General features: G+C 42.2%; 1 protein-coding gene across 6 annotated transcripts in view; it reads right to left on the reverse strand.

Moving 5' to 3' along the window:
• Positions 1 to 19,298, reverse strand: part of HERC3 (HECT and RLD domain containing E3 ubiquitin protein ligase 3) — a 45,614-nt gene that overhangs the window by 2,281 nt on the left and 24,035 nt on the right. For 2 of the 6 annotated variants that reach the window (XM_083861829.1, XM_083861830.1), the window contains 17 exons: positions 17,849 to 18,009; positions 17,278 to 17,354; positions 16,385 to 16,509; positions 15,800 to 15,859; positions 14,030 to 14,141; positions 13,312 to 13,501; positions 12,029 to 12,192; positions 11,434 to 11,547; positions 10,149 to 10,172; positions 9,972 to 10,061; positions 8,025 to 8,195; positions 7,270 to 7,413; positions 5,813 to 5,979; positions 4,650 to 4,716; positions 3,427 to 3,509; positions 1,161 to 1,344; positions 344 to 446 (listed from right to left, as the gene is read on the reverse strand). In XM_083861829.1, coding sequence (XP_083717955.1) covers positions 344 to 446; positions 1,161 to 1,344; positions 3,427 to 3,509; positions 4,650 to 4,716; positions 5,813 to 5,979; positions 7,270 to 7,413; positions 8,025 to 8,195; positions 9,972 to 10,061; positions 10,149 to 10,172; positions 11,434 to 11,547; positions 12,029 to 12,192; positions 13,312 to 13,501; positions 14,030 to 14,141; positions 15,800 to 15,859; positions 16,385 to 16,509; positions 17,278 to 17,354; positions 17,849 to 18,009 — 2,036 coding nt within the window. Of the gene's footprint in view, positions 1 to 343; positions 447 to 1,160; positions 1,345 to 3,426; positions 3,510 to 4,649; positions 4,717 to 5,812; positions 5,980 to 7,269; positions 7,414 to 8,024; positions 8,196 to 9,970; positions 10,062 to 10,148; positions 10,173 to 10,915; positions 11,065 to 11,433; positions 11,548 to 12,028; positions 12,193 to 13,311; positions 13,502 to 14,029; positions 14,142 to 15,799; positions 15,860 to 16,384; positions 16,510 to 17,277; positions 17,355 to 17,848; positions 18,010 to 19,298 lie in introns of those variants that run through there. The other 4 variants (XM_083861831.1, XM_083861832.1, XR_014590165.1 and 1 more) reach the window with 4 other exon arrangements.

The following is a 19,298-nucleotide window of genomic DNA, read 5'->3' on the forward strand; positions in this document are numbered from 1 at the left end:
CCATGGAGGGCCTGGCTGGCTCCCAGGGGAGCTGCAGCACAGCAAGGCCAGTGCCTGGCACGAACACTGGCCTTTATCTTTCGAGCAGTCACAGGATCTGAGTGGCTGAGGTTGAAGGGACCTCTGGAGGTCCTTGGGGCCAAGCCCCTGCTCTAGCAGGGCCACCTAGAGGCAGCTAGTCAGGACAGAAGGAAGCAAACCACAATAGAGAGAAACCCCAGCTCTGGCTAGCAGATATTGTTACTCATGCTGGATCACCCCACTTAATGCAATGAAGCTCTGCAGCCACTCCCACCCAAATCTTTCAGTTCCAGGAGATTCTGCACCACTGCAAGATACTTACAGAGAAACTTCTTCTTCTTTTCCAAGGGAAATGCATGGAAGGTCTCCCAGAACATTCTCACAGTTGGATGTGTGGCAGTGTAGTCTCCCTTATAGACAGCACTCTATTAAAACCAAAACACCACATTTTCAGTTGGCACTAGAAAACAAAGACTAAGCAGAACCCAGACCTGACCTTTTCTATATCTGACATCAGATCAGTGCCTGACAGCTTTGAAAGGGAACACAGGATGGGTGATAGTCAACAGCATGGCTCAAAGACCCAGCAAGGGCTCTCCTGGCAATGTGAGGATAGTAGACATTAGCCTTCTGCTTTTCAGCTAATTACAAGTGTGGAGAGCAATTCTGGAGTGCCTGTTTAAAGCCTGAACTCCTGAACAGGATCACACACTCTGCACTGTGAGTGACTTGCTGGTCTACAGATTTTGAGAGGATACAACCCTTTCTGGGTATCCAGACTCCCCTTTGAACCCTTGTGTAGTTTTTGCCCTTGTGCAATGGAGTTTAACTATAGGTGAAGACCCTTTGTCTCCTCCATTCAGTGATAGATTTCATCCCTAAAAAAAGTGGATGGAAGTCCTTCTCCCTGTCCTTCCTCATCCTGAATTTCCACCCTGAGCTTTATCTGTAGCAGGCCAGCACAGTGAGAAACTTTTCATGTGAGTGACAGCAAGGTGTACAAGGAGCACAAAAAAAAAAAAAATGCATAGTGGCTTATCCCATCTCCTGACATAGACTAATGCCCAACTCATTCAACTGCACAATCCTGGCGCTTGTGCCAAAAAAAAAAAAAAAAAAGTAAAAGAGGGAAGCTTTACCTCCTCCAGTTCCTCCCAGTTGTAGTTACTGTTTCCAACTATCATGGCCCTGAGCTCTGTGGGCTGGAAAAGTTCCAGGACCTTCCCACCACACACTTTCAGGAAGCCAGTAGAAAAGGCCGTGTACCACTCCTGGATGGAGACGTTGAAGATGTAATTTACGTAGGCTTCAACAAATTCTTTCCTAATGCATTGAGAGAAAGCAGGCAAAGGAAAGCACTTTTAATCATATGTCTAAGCAGCAGCACTGCCAAGTTCTCCTGTTTCTGCCTGTAAAGTGTTTTGCAACCACAAGTCTTCAGCAGGCTCAACTCACTGCCCTCCTCTCACCAAGTCACTGCAATGTGGACAGGGTGTTCAGCAGCAAGTGCCACCATGTGTCTTCTTATTCCCTGGCAGTGGTGGCATGGAAGGTCCTCCAGGTTCTCTACCACCAGTAAAGCTGAGGACGTTACAACTCAAAGAAATATTATGGCCTTTTGGTAGAGGAGTTCTCACAACATACACTATGCAAAAGCAGTGAGGGAAAGGTGAGAAAGTAAACAGGAAATAAGACTAACAAAAATGAAAACCTGGAGTAAGAAATCATATACCAAAGCAGGAGTTATTTTTCAGTGCATTGGTTTTATTGTCATTTTCCCCAGTCACCTGAGCATTAGGGAAATTCAAGCTGATTAAGCACTTAACTGTTGCTTAATTCCTGTCCAGCTGTTATGGTCACGAACCCAGCATCAAGAGCATTTCATAAACTTCAAAGAAGAAAGGGAAAATGCAGGCATTTCCTACTTTGCATTTGTCAGTTACAGTAATCCTGTGCATTCCCCAGTTCCCAATGAACTCTCACTCACATGGGAAGGGCAGTGCTACAGACATGCACACAGCAAACTGTTCAGGCCATAGGGTGGCAAATTGGACCCTGGCGTTTAAATGCAGAGGTGGAGGAAGTCATTAAGCACTGTAAGGTAAATTGACAGCCATGTCTAGACTTGGATTTAGAGGTTAGTTTGAGTTCAAAACTCCAGTTAGGATAAAGCAATTGAATTCTGGAATGTTAAGCTGCTGGAACTACACACTAGCCTTTCTCCTGAAGGATTTTCTTCCCTTGTTTCCTATCCTGACTTAACAGTTCCAGTAGTTAACCCTGGTGCTCTTCCCAAATGTTCTCAGCTAAAATCTTTGTTCCTTTGTACTGAATGGCATACAGTAAAAAAAAAAAAAAAAAAAAAAGACCTAAAAACCTAAAGGGTTCTATCACTGGTATTTTTATCCTTCCTTCACTGTTGCAGGGGTAGGTTAAGCACTTCCCTCTTTTACCTGAAGTCCATCTTCTCTTTGCAGGGAGACAGAATTACCCTGCTCCACCTCCATGTGGGTTTTGTATGGAGACAGCTCTTTAGCTGTGTAATTGCACCATTTTGGGCAGTAGTAAAGTAGGTAAGAAGTAACACAGACAAAGCTTTTGCTACAGCAATGGCTTCAGACACATTCAAAACCCTTTTAAATAATCAGATTAATAGGAAATTACTTCATCTCCAGCCTTGCCAGGAAGGTCTTCAGCAATCCTAGCACAAGACCATAACCATGCTGCTGAGTAGTCACTGGATCACAATGTTTTGCCAGCAGAGAAAGAATGTGAACACTGCTTCAAGTAATAAAGGCATTTATAGAAATCCAATTACAAGATTATGGGAAGAAAATAGTTCAGCACCTGAACAAAAAAAAAAAAAAAAAAAAAAAAGGTGGGGGGGAATGGTAGCTGTGCTAGTAATAACTGTGTGGTGTTCAGTCAAATGGAAAGGGATCCAAGTACAGCAGGTCCCTCTGGCTGTGATCAGGGACGGGAGTCAGGCCATGCTCAAAGGAAAGTTTCCGGCTCCAGAACTACGAGTACAAACAAGTCTGCCAGGCTCAGTTTTGTTAGTCACATACAGTTCCTCCCTGAGTCATCAGGGGTATTAACCTGGGCCAAAAATCATGCCTCCAATGTCTACTTAAAATAAGAAAACTACCAAGGGTCTATACAGAGACCTTTTATAGGGAAGATGTCAATCCAAGTGCATGGTACATTTTCCAAACATTGGCGTAAAGATGATGAAAACTTGATTTTTGTTCAAGTGCCACTAATGCCCAGAAACTTTTGAGCAACTGGTCTTAAAATTTGTTTGCAGTGACGGCTAATTACCCCCCAGGTTCCCTTCAGCCAGGGTTTCTGTGGCACATGACTTCACCACAAGCACGCGTCCATCCTCATCGGTGCCCCACTTGCCTGTTGTCCTTCTGCACCAGGATTTTATCTCCGTCTTCAACCAGGTTCTTCTGCTCTGTCACACCATAGCTTTCCCTGCAGATCTGTACAAAACCAGGAAATTAATTTTACCAGAAGTATTTTCCAGAGTCTATGCCTACAGGAAAGACAGAGTCCTCTTAGACTCAGACAACTGAGACGTGGCATGTAAAGGGTGGGCCACGGAAAATGGCATGTGCAGAAATTTCTGTTCTCTGCTCCAAGTACCCTCTGTGCTTCACCACCCTCCATCACCTACATTTGCTGTAGGACTCCTATTAAGTTGAAATGCAAACTCAGAAAGGAATAAAAATTTTAGGTAAATTTCCTGGGAAAAAACTCAAGAGATTGATAACTAAAAACCTGTTTTTAACTAAGTCCACGAGTTTTGGCAACAAAAAGGACTCCCCTTTTTAAAAGAAACTCAGTGGGTTAATGCATCCTCTCTCACTGGAACCATAAATGACACAGACATTTTCCTGCTTTTGCCAGCCTAGGATGGCAGCCAGTACAAACCTATACTCTGTACACTAACTGGCTACCTGAAAAAAATGCAAAAGGGTCAATTTTCAAGTTGCCATAGACAAAAGAGGCCCTTATGCATAAAAAGTAATTTGGAGAAAAGTATCTTTTGTTACTTTAAAGGTATCCTTTTTTTACACAGAATGCACTACTGTCACTATAGCTTCATTGCCTCATCCCAAATTACAGCTGTGTCCTGCAGGATACACAGTCAGCTGCAGGTCTGACTCACTCCAGAGGTAAATGTGATCTCAGAGTGTTTATGTGCTCTCATTCATGTAACAAGGAAATGGGCAGCACTCTCCTTGCTCAGCAAGGTTCTTCACATTGTGGAGCAGTTTTATGGTACGTTGTTTTTACCTCCGGCCAGGCCTTGGACAGAGGGTCAAAAAATGATCCAGATCAAGATGAACCCATCAGTCACAACCTGTTAGAGCATCAGGTCTTTGAACAGTGAGAACAAGACTATTTTGAAAACCACTCAGCTTAATCTACTTACTAGCTCAGTGTTTAGGACCACATACATACAAAAGAAGAAAAGAGTCGACAGTAAAAAACATTTTAACATTAGCATGGGCTATGTGCTATAGGTATTTGGAATAAGCCAGAATACATGTGAAAATATAGATGAGCTTCAACTGAACCATAGTAATCAGAGAGTTGATATGTCAAATGTGTCTTACTGTAAAATTCAAACAGAATGTCTCCTCCACATCTTCCCCAGGGTAATCCAGAAGTTGCTGAAGACTCCTAAATAACAAGTAGGGAAAGAAATGAAAAAAAGAATAATCAGAGATTTTAAAAGCCATGCCTCCAACAGGGAAAACAAACTCTGCAGAAGTAAACAGCATCATACACCTGGGTAGTAAGATTGCAAGAGAGAGAATCTGAGTCACCTGAAGCAGTAAGAAAGAAATATACCTCAAATAAAGAGATGCTTTGTTAGAAGTAGGATAAATCCCAGTCCACAGAAACTATCAATACAGTCTATGCCTACCTAGTTCATAGATCATCTTTAATGATTCTGACTTTGGAACTGAATTGCATTTCTAGTTCTAAAGCTCTAATTCTATGTCATCACCACACAAAGGTCTGAGGGAGTGGAGGAAGAGACAGAGGTGGACTGTACCTGTATGCCCATCATAGAGAAAATACTCTAGTACACCCCCAAAATCCTGCTGCTGTCTTCCTGGCATTTTACCTCATTATTGATAAATACAGCTGTCACTTTGTGCAGATAAATCAGATGGCTACTCAGAAAGAGAAATAAAACAAGCAGTCAGACAGTGGTATCTTAACTTCCCAGTGGCAGGGGGAACCAGTATATCTATGCAATTAGGTAGAAAAGATTCAATATACCACTTGGAAAAAGTAATTTTTTCACTCCACTTAACTTCTTCCTGTCATGGGAGCAGGTCAGTGCTGCTCTGGTTCATGGATGGGATGATTCACAGTGCTACACATGGTTCCCTGTTTGCTAGTGTGAGCCTGGCTTGAGGAGAAAGGCTGAGGCTGGGATCTGGGATCATACAACCACACAGGGCAGGGACAGGCTTCCACTCCTGTTCTCAAAGGAAGGTGTGGGAGGTGTCTTTTGGCTGTGTTCCTAGGGGTCAGGAGGGTGGGAGCCTAAGCAGATGGATCCAATAGTCCGTGGGAGAGAGGTATTACACAAAATTCACCACCAGCTCATATGCTTTGCTAGAACCACAGTCACCCAAATTAATCAGTCACTCAAAAGGATCAGGAGGTGTTTTATTCATCAGCTTTTACCTAGTTTGGAACTTCCTGTTCTTAGCTGGATGGTCTACCTTCCCAGAAAAGCTGCAAATTTTGATTTCCATACCTTCCTTCCGTAGGGGACAGCTCCTTCAAATCCTCTAGGCAGGGCTTCACATTCAAGAGTTTTTTGTACAGAGCCAAGGGGAAGTGAAGGTCTACCACTGTGAAATTGTAGATTGCAAGACCACATATGATGCCAATCAAGTGAAACCAGTTGTGCTCTACAAAACACTGCAAAATCACACAGAGAAATCCTGATGAGACACACTGTCACTGGTGCAATGCACAGTACCCTTTCCTCCATGAACTAAGAAACCAGACCCTGTTTTTCCAACTGGGACAAAGTCAGAGAGTTCCCATCAGGTGCCACTTTGGTTATAAATTTCTTGCAGGTGTGTGGCACAGAAATGAAGCTTCAAAAACCATGCTCTGTTACTTTTGTAAACCATGACTGCTATGGAAACAGCAGCTTTGCACCTTACCTGCCTTCTAATTCCTTTTTAAATTCCTCTGCGTTTAGACACTAACAGTGTTTCAGTGTTTACTGTAATGCAAGAAAATGTGTTAACAATCCTCTCTCTGTTACCCATTCTATTTTCTATTAAAAGCTTTTTCATCAGCACAGCTCCACCCAAGCAGATACACCAGCAGTGGTGCTAGCACAGGCCACCTTTTCTTCACATACTGACTCTCACACTGCTGTGTCAGCCACAGACTGGCTGCCCACGTTTGTTAAATGCTCCAAATACACGATTCATTTTCAGTGCTTACACTGTCATCACTTCTGGTGCCAAAAGACTTGTTTTATAGCACTGACATTAGAAATGAGTGCTCTGTAATACCCTTTACAAGTTACAAAAGGTACCAGGCCACTTCCTTCCTTGTAACTCCCCAAGCAGGATAGCCACACCTTAAGGGAAGACTGGCAATGTCATTTCCCACCTTGCTACCTATGCAGGTGAAGAAAAGGACATAAACCACCATCTCCAGCCATCTGACAGGTACTGATCTTGCACTCCACACTCTTCCAAAATCAACAACCTTCCACTACAAGCCACTTTTCTTGCTGTTTAAGAGCTTCCTCGCATAAAGCATTAACAACTTCAGATCCTGAAGGCGATAGCGATGCATGACTAAGTGGATTGGCTGCAATTATGTGAACGGCAAGGGAGGCACAGAACTCTAATGTCATTACCACCTAAACCTCTCATTCTGTAAAACAGCACATGACCATCACATTCATGATAATAAGAGTTCTATTACCTGTCACCTGACTCTTGATACAAGTTCTATTATGAGATAAGAATAAAGAGAGAGAGCCAACCATTTAACAGGCACAACCACCACCATTCTACCAAGGTTAACAGACCTATTTACACTAACTGGAAATAGAGTTCACATTGCATCACGAGTAGAAAATGAGAGGAAGAACATTTCTTTCCCACAGTCTGCCACTAACTTCCTTGTCATTTAAATGCAGCACATTATTCCAGCCTGCATGTACAGAGGGCAAGGGCTTACCGTGTCTGAAAACCACAGCAGGTTTGACTCTGGGTAGTAAGTGAACATGCCATAGATAGGGTTGAGTAGTTCTTTTAATAACAGAAGAAAAAATTCCTTTGTCACTCCTCCAGCATCAACGGCTTCCTCACCATCAAAGATGACCTGTAGAAAAAGCAGGTCAGTGACAGGGATGCAGAGCTGAGACTGAGTGAACCAGATCTCTCTCTAATTGAGAGCCATGCAAAGCAATTTGTCCAACGTGCCCAAACCCACAGCAACCCACAGCTCGTTTCAGTGCTCTGCCTGCAGGGACAGAAAGAGAACAGGGGTGGCAAATTAGGTATTCTGAGAACATTTAAATTCTTATGCAAATCATGAATAACCACCTCTCATCCCAACAATCAAAGCAGCAGCATGACAGCAGCTACTGCAGATTGTGTCACTCTCTCAGAGACAAAACACATCCTATTGTAAACAGTCTGCTCCTGCAGAAGGGCAAAACAGAGAGTGCATAACATCACAAAATGCTTCCTCCCCTGGCCCTTGTACACTCAACACACCAGCAGAAGTGAGTAAACCCCGTGATCACCTTCTTGTAAACTATCCAATACCAAAGCACTGGAGGAGTCAGAAAAAAGACTCAGTCCTTGCACTGACTAGACCACATGTTCCTGTGTTGCACACAGGAGAAGTTACTGCACACTGGTGAAGTGGTAATGTCAATGGCTGAAAGGCTGCAGAAATGTTTGCTAAATGATGAGGGAAAAACTTACTTTGAGAGGTTTTTTCAAATCAATGTCTGAATGGATGCTCAACTCCCTTAAGGCATCACCAACTAAGTTACTCCTGCGAACATGAAGTACCAGGAAAGGGCTTCTGGCCAGCAGAGGCTCCAAGGTGAGAAGCATGAAGACATTCTGCAAATTTGCACCATTTATTGCAACCTGTAAATAAAAGAAAAGTGAAAAGCAGCCATAGCTCTGCTTCTTTCTTCCTATCAAAGGAAAACAGTTAACAGCTACATGCCTGATGTTCCCTTCTGCCTTTTTGGTTTCTCCAGGGTTCAAGAACCCATGAGAATCCCATGCTCCCTCTGTATTGTGTGTGGCTGTATGCCCTGTTCCCCCATTTTGCACACCAATGCTTTTAGTCCACTGATCAATTCACCACATTTAAGCAACAGAGATTAAATTCCTGAACTTTTGGTTTTGTTTTTTTTTTGTTTTTTTTTCCATTAGGCAGGTGGGTGGGGAGAAGAGGCTTTAGTCATGCTCTTACTGAGTCAAGAAACTCAGTGTGAACACACTCAGGTAAGTGTGAGTCCAGAAGGGAAAACAAATGCTACAAATATACCAAGCAAGAAGCCAGCTGACAAATGCATTTGGGAAGGCACCACAGATCCCATCAGATACAATTCAAAGCCCTCATCCACAGAGATTTTCTGGAGTTGGACAAGGCATAAAGCCCAGTCTAAACTCTGGCTGCACTTAGGTTATTTCTTCTCATGTGTTGTCCACAGCAAATGGCAAATTCACATTTAAAAATTCAATTTAAAAGTCAGTTAAATCTGAGACAGAAATCCATCAGATTTAGGCTTCCTCTGTTCCAACACTCAGAGAACTACTGGTTTGTCTGACAACCTAAGTTGTTGTCTTGCTAAAGATCCTGTCTCTCAGGACAACAAAACCTGTACCAGTCTGCTGTTCTGCCAAGGTAAGGTCACTATCTCCTCTGAGCAGTGCACTGCTGACAAACTGAGCAGCTGAAAACATGCAAGAGGCTGACAAAATGGGAGCAGGAGCAGGTGACTGCACCATCTGAGCATAGGCCAAGCCTCTTCTGCCTTGCTTGCAGGCTGTGTGCTCAAGCAGCCACAGAAAAGCCAAGAGATGGGTATTACATGGAACTAGCACCATGGCCACAAGTGACTGTGATGACAGTTTTCCACCCTGAAGGAACCAAGGACCTCAGTAAATTTATTTCACGGAGGATAGGAATAGTCCCAGATCCAGCTGCACTGGATGAGGGGTCAGTGCCCAACACTTTGCCTGTCTCAGGAGGCACCTGTGTGAGCAGTGCCTGGCACTGGGACATTTACACTGGCATAGAGGCCAGTTGCCTTTGTCACAGCCTGGCTGTGAGCTGGCTTGGCTGCCACCTACAGGGTGCTGGAGCTGGACACGTGCTGTCAGCACACTCCTGGAGGGCCCCAGGGCTGTGCCCCTCACTGCAGCTGGTGCCTGGGCTGCCAGTAACAGCTCCTGCCTGCAACCACAGACAGCATCAGGAGCTGGTCTACACTCACCTCATTATGAGAAGAAACAACCACTCCTGCAGCAGGCAGAAATTTCAAAACAAGTGTCCACTTACCTGAACATTCGTCTACTTATCCAGTCTTACAGCTTCTCACCTTACTCCATATGCTTGGATTATCATAAATACATAACTACTCCTTCCCTATACAGTTAAAATTTCCACCACATGCACATCTGGCAGTTCGGATGTTGCCAGACAAACATTTTGAGGGGAAAGACACCAAGCACTGCCTCTGCAATATCCAGGGCAAAGAAGTTCTCCAGCTACACTGCTCTCCTGTATCCTGGAAAGAATAAAGCGTTGCACACACCAGCCCTCAGTTAACACCCTTTCCATGCAGGCACCATTGCAAAAGGCAGAGAAAATAAAAGTGTGTCAGGAAAATTGGCAGAGAGAATGATTACCTGCATCTGTAATTCTGCATCTGTCTGTAACATCTTGGTCTTAGCTTGAGCATCGAAGATGAAAGGGTAAGAACAGAGAGTCACAGCATCCTGCAAGAAAGGCAGGCAAGATTTGTTCCTATCCACAGCTTCCAGAGCACTTCTTTAAATAAGAGTCTTGAGAAACAATTTTCTTACCTGCATGATGGATGGCCTTACTTTCTGTGAAAGAAAAAGAGAAGTATGAAAATCTTTTACTCTTTCAATTTGTTGTATTGTGGTTTTTTTGCATGGATTAGTCCAAAGGTAACTCAAAGTAAATTTTCCTCCTTTGGGACCAACAACCCATTTTTCTTTCTCTTAAAGAAAAGCATGGGAACTTCCTTCTCAAGAAACTGCACAAGTCTAATTTAAATATGAACATCAAACATTACTAAGAGGACTAACAGGCACAGAATCCTGTGTTAGTCTGCCATGGGTGAAACTTGCTCTTATGAAGAGTAACAAAGGCAAAAACCATATGAAACAACAGGAGAGACCATCAGGCCACTACATGATGATACAAGAACACCCCCTGCAATGCAAATTACTTGTAATTAGCCATATTGACACATTTTTAATTATCCCTTACATAAATTTAAGTCAGTACTTTATTGTTCTGCTCACTAAAGGTAAGCACACAGCAGCACTATTTAAGTGATGGAAAGTAGAGGATGGGGACACAGCACACACAACACTTACAAAGCCCATGAAAGCACACACGGAAGTTATTGCTACAGTCAGGTTTTACTCTTGCAGCATCCCTTGGCAGATGTCTTTTGGTGTTTTTTTACATTTGGGATTCCTTTCCTTGCTATAATTAAATAATCTCACTGGGTTCCCACACAGCATATTCCAGCCCTCAGTTAGTTATCTCCTTTCTTACAGATGGGAAAGTGAGACATAAAAGAGGTGAAGGGTCTTACCCAAGATCACCCAGCAGGTTACTGGAAGAGCCAGGAATAGAACCCACATCTCTTGAGGCTTGGTTCAGTCCCCTAGCCAGAACGCCACACTGCCTCCTCTTACAGAGCAACATTTTAACATCACTGGCTACATTATTCACAATACCTGCCTAAACAGCAGAAGTAAAGGGCAAAAATTATAATTTTAGAATATAGGACTTGGCTCCTGAGGTGTTGATTACATTAAAAGGATCCAGTGACCGAATTAATACCCTTGTGCAAAGACTGAACGAAATTCACATAGATAATCGCAGAGACTGTTGCAAGCTTTGGTTAAATATTGTTGGCTCCAACTCTTTCGACAGTCTTTTAAAGTCAATTTTGTAAAGCCACCGAGTACTCAGATCTGAGATATTTAACATATAGAAGCTCCTATGCTGAATACATTATGCTCTCATTAAGGATATTGGAAATACAGATCTACAGCCAGAGACACAAACATGGACAGCTATTTAATGACTATACATAAAACCTCTTACCATTCCAGCCTGGTGCAAAAACCACATGAGATAATCCTCCTGAATGTCCACCAAGTTCGAAATCTCAGGGATATAAAACTTATCATATTCCACGTGTTTAACCTTCTGATTCACCTAGTGAAGAGAACAGATGGAAATATTCAACATATTTTAACATATTTTCAGCATTTTTCAGATTTGCTTTCATAAATTCAGTTATAGCAGTTTGCGACAAAAGGACCCGGAAAGTTTTGCAAACGATACACAATCTCTTATATTTTGGTACAAACCAAGAAGAATCAAATAAACCTATTTCTAACTTATTTTAGTTCCCTCTCTTCCTCACCCCGACCACCCAGCAACAACACAGTGAGAGCAGAGACTGTCAAGGGACAGGTGTTTGTGATGCCACCGTGCATGGCCCAGCAGCAGCCTTCTTTAGGGTAACTATTTCTAGTCTTTGACACAGGACTAAACAATCTTCAGGAACCCTGGACTTGGGAAAGCCACTAACACCTTTCCCACGTTGTGACTTGATGGACACAGCTCACGGCTGGCAAAGGGCAGACAAGACTGAATCATCTTGACCCAACACATGCCCACGCTTTCCTCTCACCTTGTGGAGTTTCTCCAGAAGCCTGAGAGCAGCTGTAATGTAGCTGCTGAACAGGACTGGGATCAGCAGCGTCTTCCTTCCACTGAGGAGGTAAACCACTGCACCTTTATAGAGGTCCACAAGCCTGAGGAAGTATCTTGGGCACACCTGAGACCACCAATTATCTGAAAAGCAGAGGACATCAATATAAACCTTAACCAAAGGTCAGAATATCCCCTAAATAAGGGTTTACAACTGAAAAAAGGGGAATACACCTGAAGACTCTTAAAAAAAACTTCCCTATTCCTGCCCTAGCTGTAGCAATAGGAAAGTGAGGCAGAGTCATCTAAATACCAGAAACTGAAAAGCTCCTCACTTTCCACTCTCATCCAGCCACACCAGTCATTACCCAGCCCAAAACCTGATCAGGGTCAGAGCTTGAATTTGAAGTTTTCCAGTCTTCAATTCAGGACACTGTTTCAAGTATCTGGCATGCAGGATACTGTGACCTTGTGGGCAAACATCTGTCTTTCAGGAGTGACAAGGAAAGAGTTGCCTGGGCAATTCTCTGTAGCACCACATACTTTTCCAGCAGGTGTCAGAGCGTGTCTCCTGACACATCTGCACTAAAGGATTAACTTTAGAGAGGCTGTTATCTTTCTTGCCCAGGACAGGTAACCCTTACTTTCCCCTGAAGGGACCTTGACTATTAGCTTCTTTGCTAGAACTAATCACCTGCAAAGCAAAAGCTGGAGGATTCTTTTGGAGGTCTGAATGCATCACATAGCATTTTATATGATAGTAAATCAGGTTTACTACAAAACAGACTTAAGAAACAGAGTAAGATAACAAGAACAGTAGTAGCTTAACAAATGCGAATAACAGTCATTAAGCAGCATATGTTCTGTTCAGTTTAAAATAAGCTAAGAGGAAAATATATTAGAAATTAAAAAACTCAGAAGTCAGAGAAGAGTTTAAGTGTTTAGCTTAGTCAAAGACCAACAGGTTTGTCTGCATCTTCTAGAGGAGAAAATAATTTAACACTATATTTAGTATTATTTTTTTACCTTATACAGAAAAGATACTCTAAAGTGATCAATAGCTGATCAAATTTCAGAGAATAGGATCATTTAATCTTCATGATTTACAAAAATCAGTTTCTGTAGAGGAATGCACATTTATCTGGAACTGAGTCTCTGAATGTGGGTAAACTAGATAAGGTAAATTAGATTAACCTCCCTAGTAAGTGTTCTTTGAAATTGTATTTTACTTCTAAATTAAAACAATTCTTAAATGACACTTGCCAAGCACTTTGCTGGGGTTGGTATCCAGGCGCAAAATAGCCATTGCTAGAGGAAGTGTCAGAGAGATGTAATACTTGGAGTCTTGGAATGGTGGGAATTCTGGGAGAATTAGATAGATCCTCATTGCCTCAACATCTGGCGGAGAGCTGGACAGCTGAGGAATCAAAAAGCTTTCAAAGCTCTTCAGTATCTAGAGAGAAAACAAAACAAAAAGGACAATTTAGCCTGGGTGATAGAACACCTACAATGTAGATGATGTTTAAGGGCAAAACCTTGTTTTAAAAGTCAGACTCAGAGCAAAAAAACCCAAAGCTATAAATATCATAGCTAAAAGTGGCAAGGGGAACATGTATGCTTTTATCCCACAGCTCTGCCCTTGTGAAAGAAATTGTCTGAGTCAGAATAAATTATACAACCATGAAGTACTCAAGTCCTGACAAACATATAATAATTACAAATATAATATACACAGAGTTCATTTCAGCAGACATTCAAGTATTAGATACCATGAGATAAAACTTGTTTTTAAATAAAAACCTTGGAGACACATTCTGAGGAGGTCAAAATCAGCCGAGGTCAAAGGAGAAGTACCAGTAAGTGTCTGGCTTTTGGATATGCAATACAACATTTGCCCAACAATGCTGATGGTACTTGCACATTAGAAAGGGACATCGACCTAATTTTCCCTCTGAATATCCAAATCTCAGAAGTGCAATACCTGCTCTAGGAGAATGGAGTGCTGAGAGTTCATCAGCTTCTCAAACAGCACTCTTGTGGAGTTCAGATCAATCCCTGGGATCTTTGGACTGGTTTTAAAATGTTCATCAATTCTTTAAAAGAGAAATCACAGACAGGCATAAGTTTAAGGAAGAGACCCCATTACCTGTGTATTGGCATGGCTTGAGAGCCAGCAATAGAGAAATGACCACTGGGAATTCATAAGACTAGAAACAAAGACTCTCCCTTCCGAATTCCTCCAGGCCTTGGATAGGGCTGGGATTCTTGCAGAGAAACACTTCATCAAAATCTCTGGTGTCCCCAGGACTCCTTCACTGACTAAAGAGCACTGTATTATTAGATGCTCTGAAGGGGAAGGCAGCTATTAAAGACAGGATGCATTTGTCAGTTTGATGGTGGGACTGTAACAACACGAGGAGCTAAACAGGCCTGCTGTAGTGGAGTGGCTGTTTCCATAACAGCAAAAGCTCCAGGCTGGAAACAGCTGCTCAGAGACACAACATGGTACAGAGCATATCAGGCTGTGCTCTGCAAAGGTAGTACTGGGTGTGCTCAGGCACACAGCCATGGAAAAGCTGCTCCCCCACCTAAGCCTGTAAAGCAAACAGGCATACAGGGCCTTAAGATAGGGGAGGGATGCACTGGGGTGTTTCTATCAAGTGCACCTTGACATTGGACTTCACGTATAAAGGGACATAGTTACACACAGCCTCATTTAAGGCTTCAGAATTTATCATTTATTTGGTCAAATATTGTCTGTAGAAGTTAAGTCCTGCACTAGCGAAGACACCACTGGAGTGGAAGAACAACTGTATCTGGCTGATGAAGACAAAAATTCCACTCATTTCCAAATTCAAAGGAGACGTGAGACCATTTAAAGTGACTCAATATCTTAGATATCTCAACAAGGGTTTTAAATCAACATGACACAACTCTCCTGATGCAATAACATTTCACAACACTAGAGAAGAAACCACTGGACATGCATAAAAACACCTGCATAATTAGCAAACTATCTTCTTTTTCAAGTTGCTCTTGGAATATATTACGCAAAGATTACTCAGTGTAAGTTTTTCTTTTTCTTCACCTAGTTACAGGTCATTTACTCATCACATCACCAGAAAAATTTCTCCTCTTCCTCATCTTATGCTGTTACCTCCTCAACATTTACAGACACAGCCAACACAAGCCTTCCCAACTCACAGCCTTTGACTCAGCTATGTGTCTTACAACCTTGTCACCACCTATTGTGGATTACACCTGTTTGAAATACCTCCTTTTGTAAGCAGGAGCACAAAACTTTCCATGTGTTGCTGTCACCTAGAAGGAAAAAATACATCAGGGGCAACTTCCATGTTGCCTCTGACATATTTTGAAGAGCAGCCTGTGTGGAAGTATACTTTCACATACATCAGCTAGCTCAGCTGGGTAAGAGACTATTCAGATACCTGGCATCCCTAATTTCCCTTAATGCCCTATTCCTATCCCTCTCTTTAAAGATATTGGCGTTTCTTTTATTGTGGCAACTCCAAGAAATCTGTGCCACTTACAGTACGCTCACCATGCAATAGTCTCTTAGACTATTTGCCTTCCCTACCCAGGTCTGACCACCACACCCCTTTAGGGGACATCCTCTGCCCTCATCTCTCGGCTGATGAAAAAAATCAAATCCCACAGCAGGAGTGAGTGAAGCAAAGGGATTCCAGTCTGCATCAAGGGAAAGCCATACAACTGGCAATTTGGTACTTACTTCTTTTCCAAGAAGCTTCCATTCCAGCAGGCAGCTGAGGACAGTATCTGAACAACATTACTGTTTGCAGCAGGAAGACAAAAGAAAACAGAGATACAGGTTATTAATGGATGCCTCAGTAAATCTCTTCATCTCTCTTCCCTTCCTTTTATGGGAAATAATGTCAGGATAACCCCTTTAGAGGCACAGAGGGCAAGACTTCATTCAGTATCATGTAAGGTCCCTCTTTGGAAGGAGGAATTAGTGCCTCCTTTACACCTGTTCAGCCCTTCTCATGGCAGGCACACTGGGGTAAGAACTTCATCAGTCTGTTCACAATTTCCTGCTACTTTTTATGAACTTTAAGCACAAAATGCAGGACAACTTTAAAATCAAGTTCCCACCCACCATCTGCAATGCTGGGCAGCCTCAAATTGCTCTGGTTTTACTCAGAAGCTCTCACCTGGCAACTCCTCCCCTTGGAAACCACCAAGAACCACACTTGAAAAGGTTGCTAAATTTCAAGTGAAAGCATGGCACGGAAGCCAACAAAATTATGTAAACAGAACTTTCAAAAAAAGGCTTGTCCAGTGCCACAATACCTACTTGACAGAATTAGAACTGTTCTTTTCTAAAAGCTTTTGCCTCCAGACATCTATAGTTTCATCATTTATTAAACAGGTGTAACGTGTTTCATTTATGGTCCGGAAATCATCAGCAGGCAAGGAATTCTGTGAGAAGATACAGATTTCAGCAAAGACAAGGCTTGTAAAACAATTCCTTCCTATCTATAATCTCTGTTTTAATAAATAACTGATAGCTTCCTTAGTGTGGTCTCTGAAAAGGTTTGGTTAGAAGTTTTGTGGCATTACTAAGAAGTCCAAAAGGGAGGATATGAAAAAGTTTGAGAAAAAAAAATCCTCAAATACATTTTAAAAAAAGAAAAATAAATAAAAATTAAAGTATCATTTCCTAGATGTACCAAAGCCCTGTTAAATACTGCCATATATAACTACAGGCTTAGTACAGTTATTTTAGACCTATTTCCATGCCTCAAAAGTTTATCCCAAACACTTCTTGAAAGAAAAAGGACAGAAGTGAGAAAACCAATTCAGCATTCAGCCCTCCATCCAGCACTGCTTGACAAAATCCCATTGTATGTGGCTGATGGCCCTATGACACATGAACCATGCAGAAGCCAATGCCACAAGTGGAAAGCAGCCCCCTGCTTCCAATCTGCAAAGACTGGATTCCCCTCCCTGCTCATCCAACTGCAATCAGCATCTTCCCAATGGCTTTGACGTGCCTCTAAAGAAAGGCAACTTTCAGCCACTGAAGTTGTAAAACCCTGTAACAACTGTCAGAGCTGGTAAGGTTTGTAAGGCAGAATGGAGGCCAAAGCAATACTTCCATTTCAGGAGATTTTAGCAAAAACAAAAGCTGTGTTGTGAATGCTGAAACAGGGGGGAAGACTTGAAAAGATACTTCATTTGGTTTACCTCGTATTTGGAGCAAAGCACAAATGTTTGGTCTCCTCCAGAGAAGATATGTTTAACAATGTGGTATTTACAGGCATCTGTTCAAGAAAGACACAGTTGTGTTAGAGGCTGATGAATGCAATACCCTGCTTGTACTTTCTCCCTTCCCATCTGCACTGCCAGTGCAACTACAAGGAGCACCTGAGTCCTTTGAAAGCCCTGATGAAATCAGCTGGAACTCAAGCACCTTCATGAGAGGTATACAGGAAGGGAAGGTTGTAATTTTTAAACTGCAATAGGGGCTTTAAAGAGAGAACAAAGCCTTTGGAACATAGTATTAGTACAATTTCATGAAGTCTCAAGATTGCCAAATGCTGAGCTATGCCACAAAAAGAGAAAGGGAGATGGCACACATTAACAGAGAGAGCGAAAGGTCACCCAGAAATTACCACAGTGCATTTGGGACAATAGGACAGGTTTCTTTTGCTATTTCCAAAAGAAATTTCACAGAAAAATGTTAAGATGTCTTTAGAAAACCATGGGTGAAATTACTTATGTCCATTTGCCATTTCGAATCGAGCACAGTACATACCAGGTTTCCCTGAGAGTTGCCCATTATGAGCTGCCCAGTGACCCTTGACAGGAGAGGGACACTTTACATTGCAAGTGTGCCCTGTTCCCAGCTGGCCTCTTGTTCCACAGCCAAATGCATAGATCATTCCTGAAGAAGGCACAAAGGCTAAAGTGTGATGTCTGTAAGAGATGGGTACAGAGTTTGGGCCTTGTTTAGCAATAAAATAATAAAAAAAATACCAAAACCAACAAAAAACCCCCAAAAAATCCCAAAACAAAAACAAAAAACAACCAAAAAACAAAACAAAACAAAACAAAACAAAAAAAAAAAACAAAAACAAAAAAAAAAAAAAAAAAAAAAAAAAAAAAAAAAAAAAAACACAAAAAACACAAAAAAACCAAAACTAAATGCAGCCTAGAACTTATTCTCATTTCTCCTAGATGTCTTTGGTTGCAATGCAAGATGTAACAAGATGTAACCAAAAGTATATATTCTATTACCAGCTGTTAAAACCAGGTGGGGCAGTGTTCTTTATCTCTTCCACAACCCATCCTCCCTCCAGGGAGGTATCTTCTGTTAATGGGCCATTGAGTCTCACTGCATGACTGATAAAATTACATCATCCCATTGGGAGATGCTCCACCCAGAGGGAGGAGCCAAGATTCCTACCTGGTATCTATCTGATCTAATCCTATCTGAGATTTGGAATACCACAAACAGCCTTTTTCCACTGGATTCCCAGAAGAAGACAGACCCTTCTACATCACCACTGGACTTTCAGGGGAAAATGACACCTTTCTACAGGGTCATTGCTTCAACAGAACCACATCTGTCACTCCAGGAGGACTGCAGCCACCATTTAATTGGACTGCTGCCAACACCTTGACCAACAGGGTGTCTGTCAGGTTGTATTCTGACTCTCAGTGTTTTTATACTGCTGCATTTATTTTCATTTTCCTATTAAGTTGTAGGGTTTTTAAATTATTATTATTTATACATACTAGTAAAGAGCTGTTATTCCTACTCTCATATCTTTGACTGAAAGCCTCTAAATTTCAAAATTATAATAATTCGGTGGGAGAGGGTCTACATTTTCCATTCCAAGGGAGGCTCCTGCCTTCCTTAGCAGACACCTGCCTTTCAAACCAAGACACTAGGCCAGAAACTGGTGCCAAGCCTCACCTTTACATGGGCACCAATATGCTCAGGTTTTGCCACCTGATGGCACCAGTTTATGGGATGGAGCCCTTTAGGTGGAAGTGACAAAAAAGCAGCTGGTGCCAACACGCAGCTGGTATCAGGCCCACAGTATCAGCTCAGTCATTTGCTAAGCCTGTACATTCTGAAAGGCAACAACACAGCACCTGGGCTGTTAACTCACTTTTCATTAAAGAGGGTGGAAACTTATGACCAAAGGGGCTTCTGCTCTAAAGTCTTGCTGAATTATTAAGTTGGAAAGGTATCTTTT

Source organism: Zosterops lateralis (genome assembly GCF_965231275.1).
Source record: "Zosterops lateralis genome assembly, chromosome: 5".
In the NCBI taxonomy this organism is placed as follows: domain Eukaryota; kingdom Metazoa; phylum Chordata; class Aves; order Passeriformes; family Zosteropidae; genus Zosterops; species Zosterops lateralis.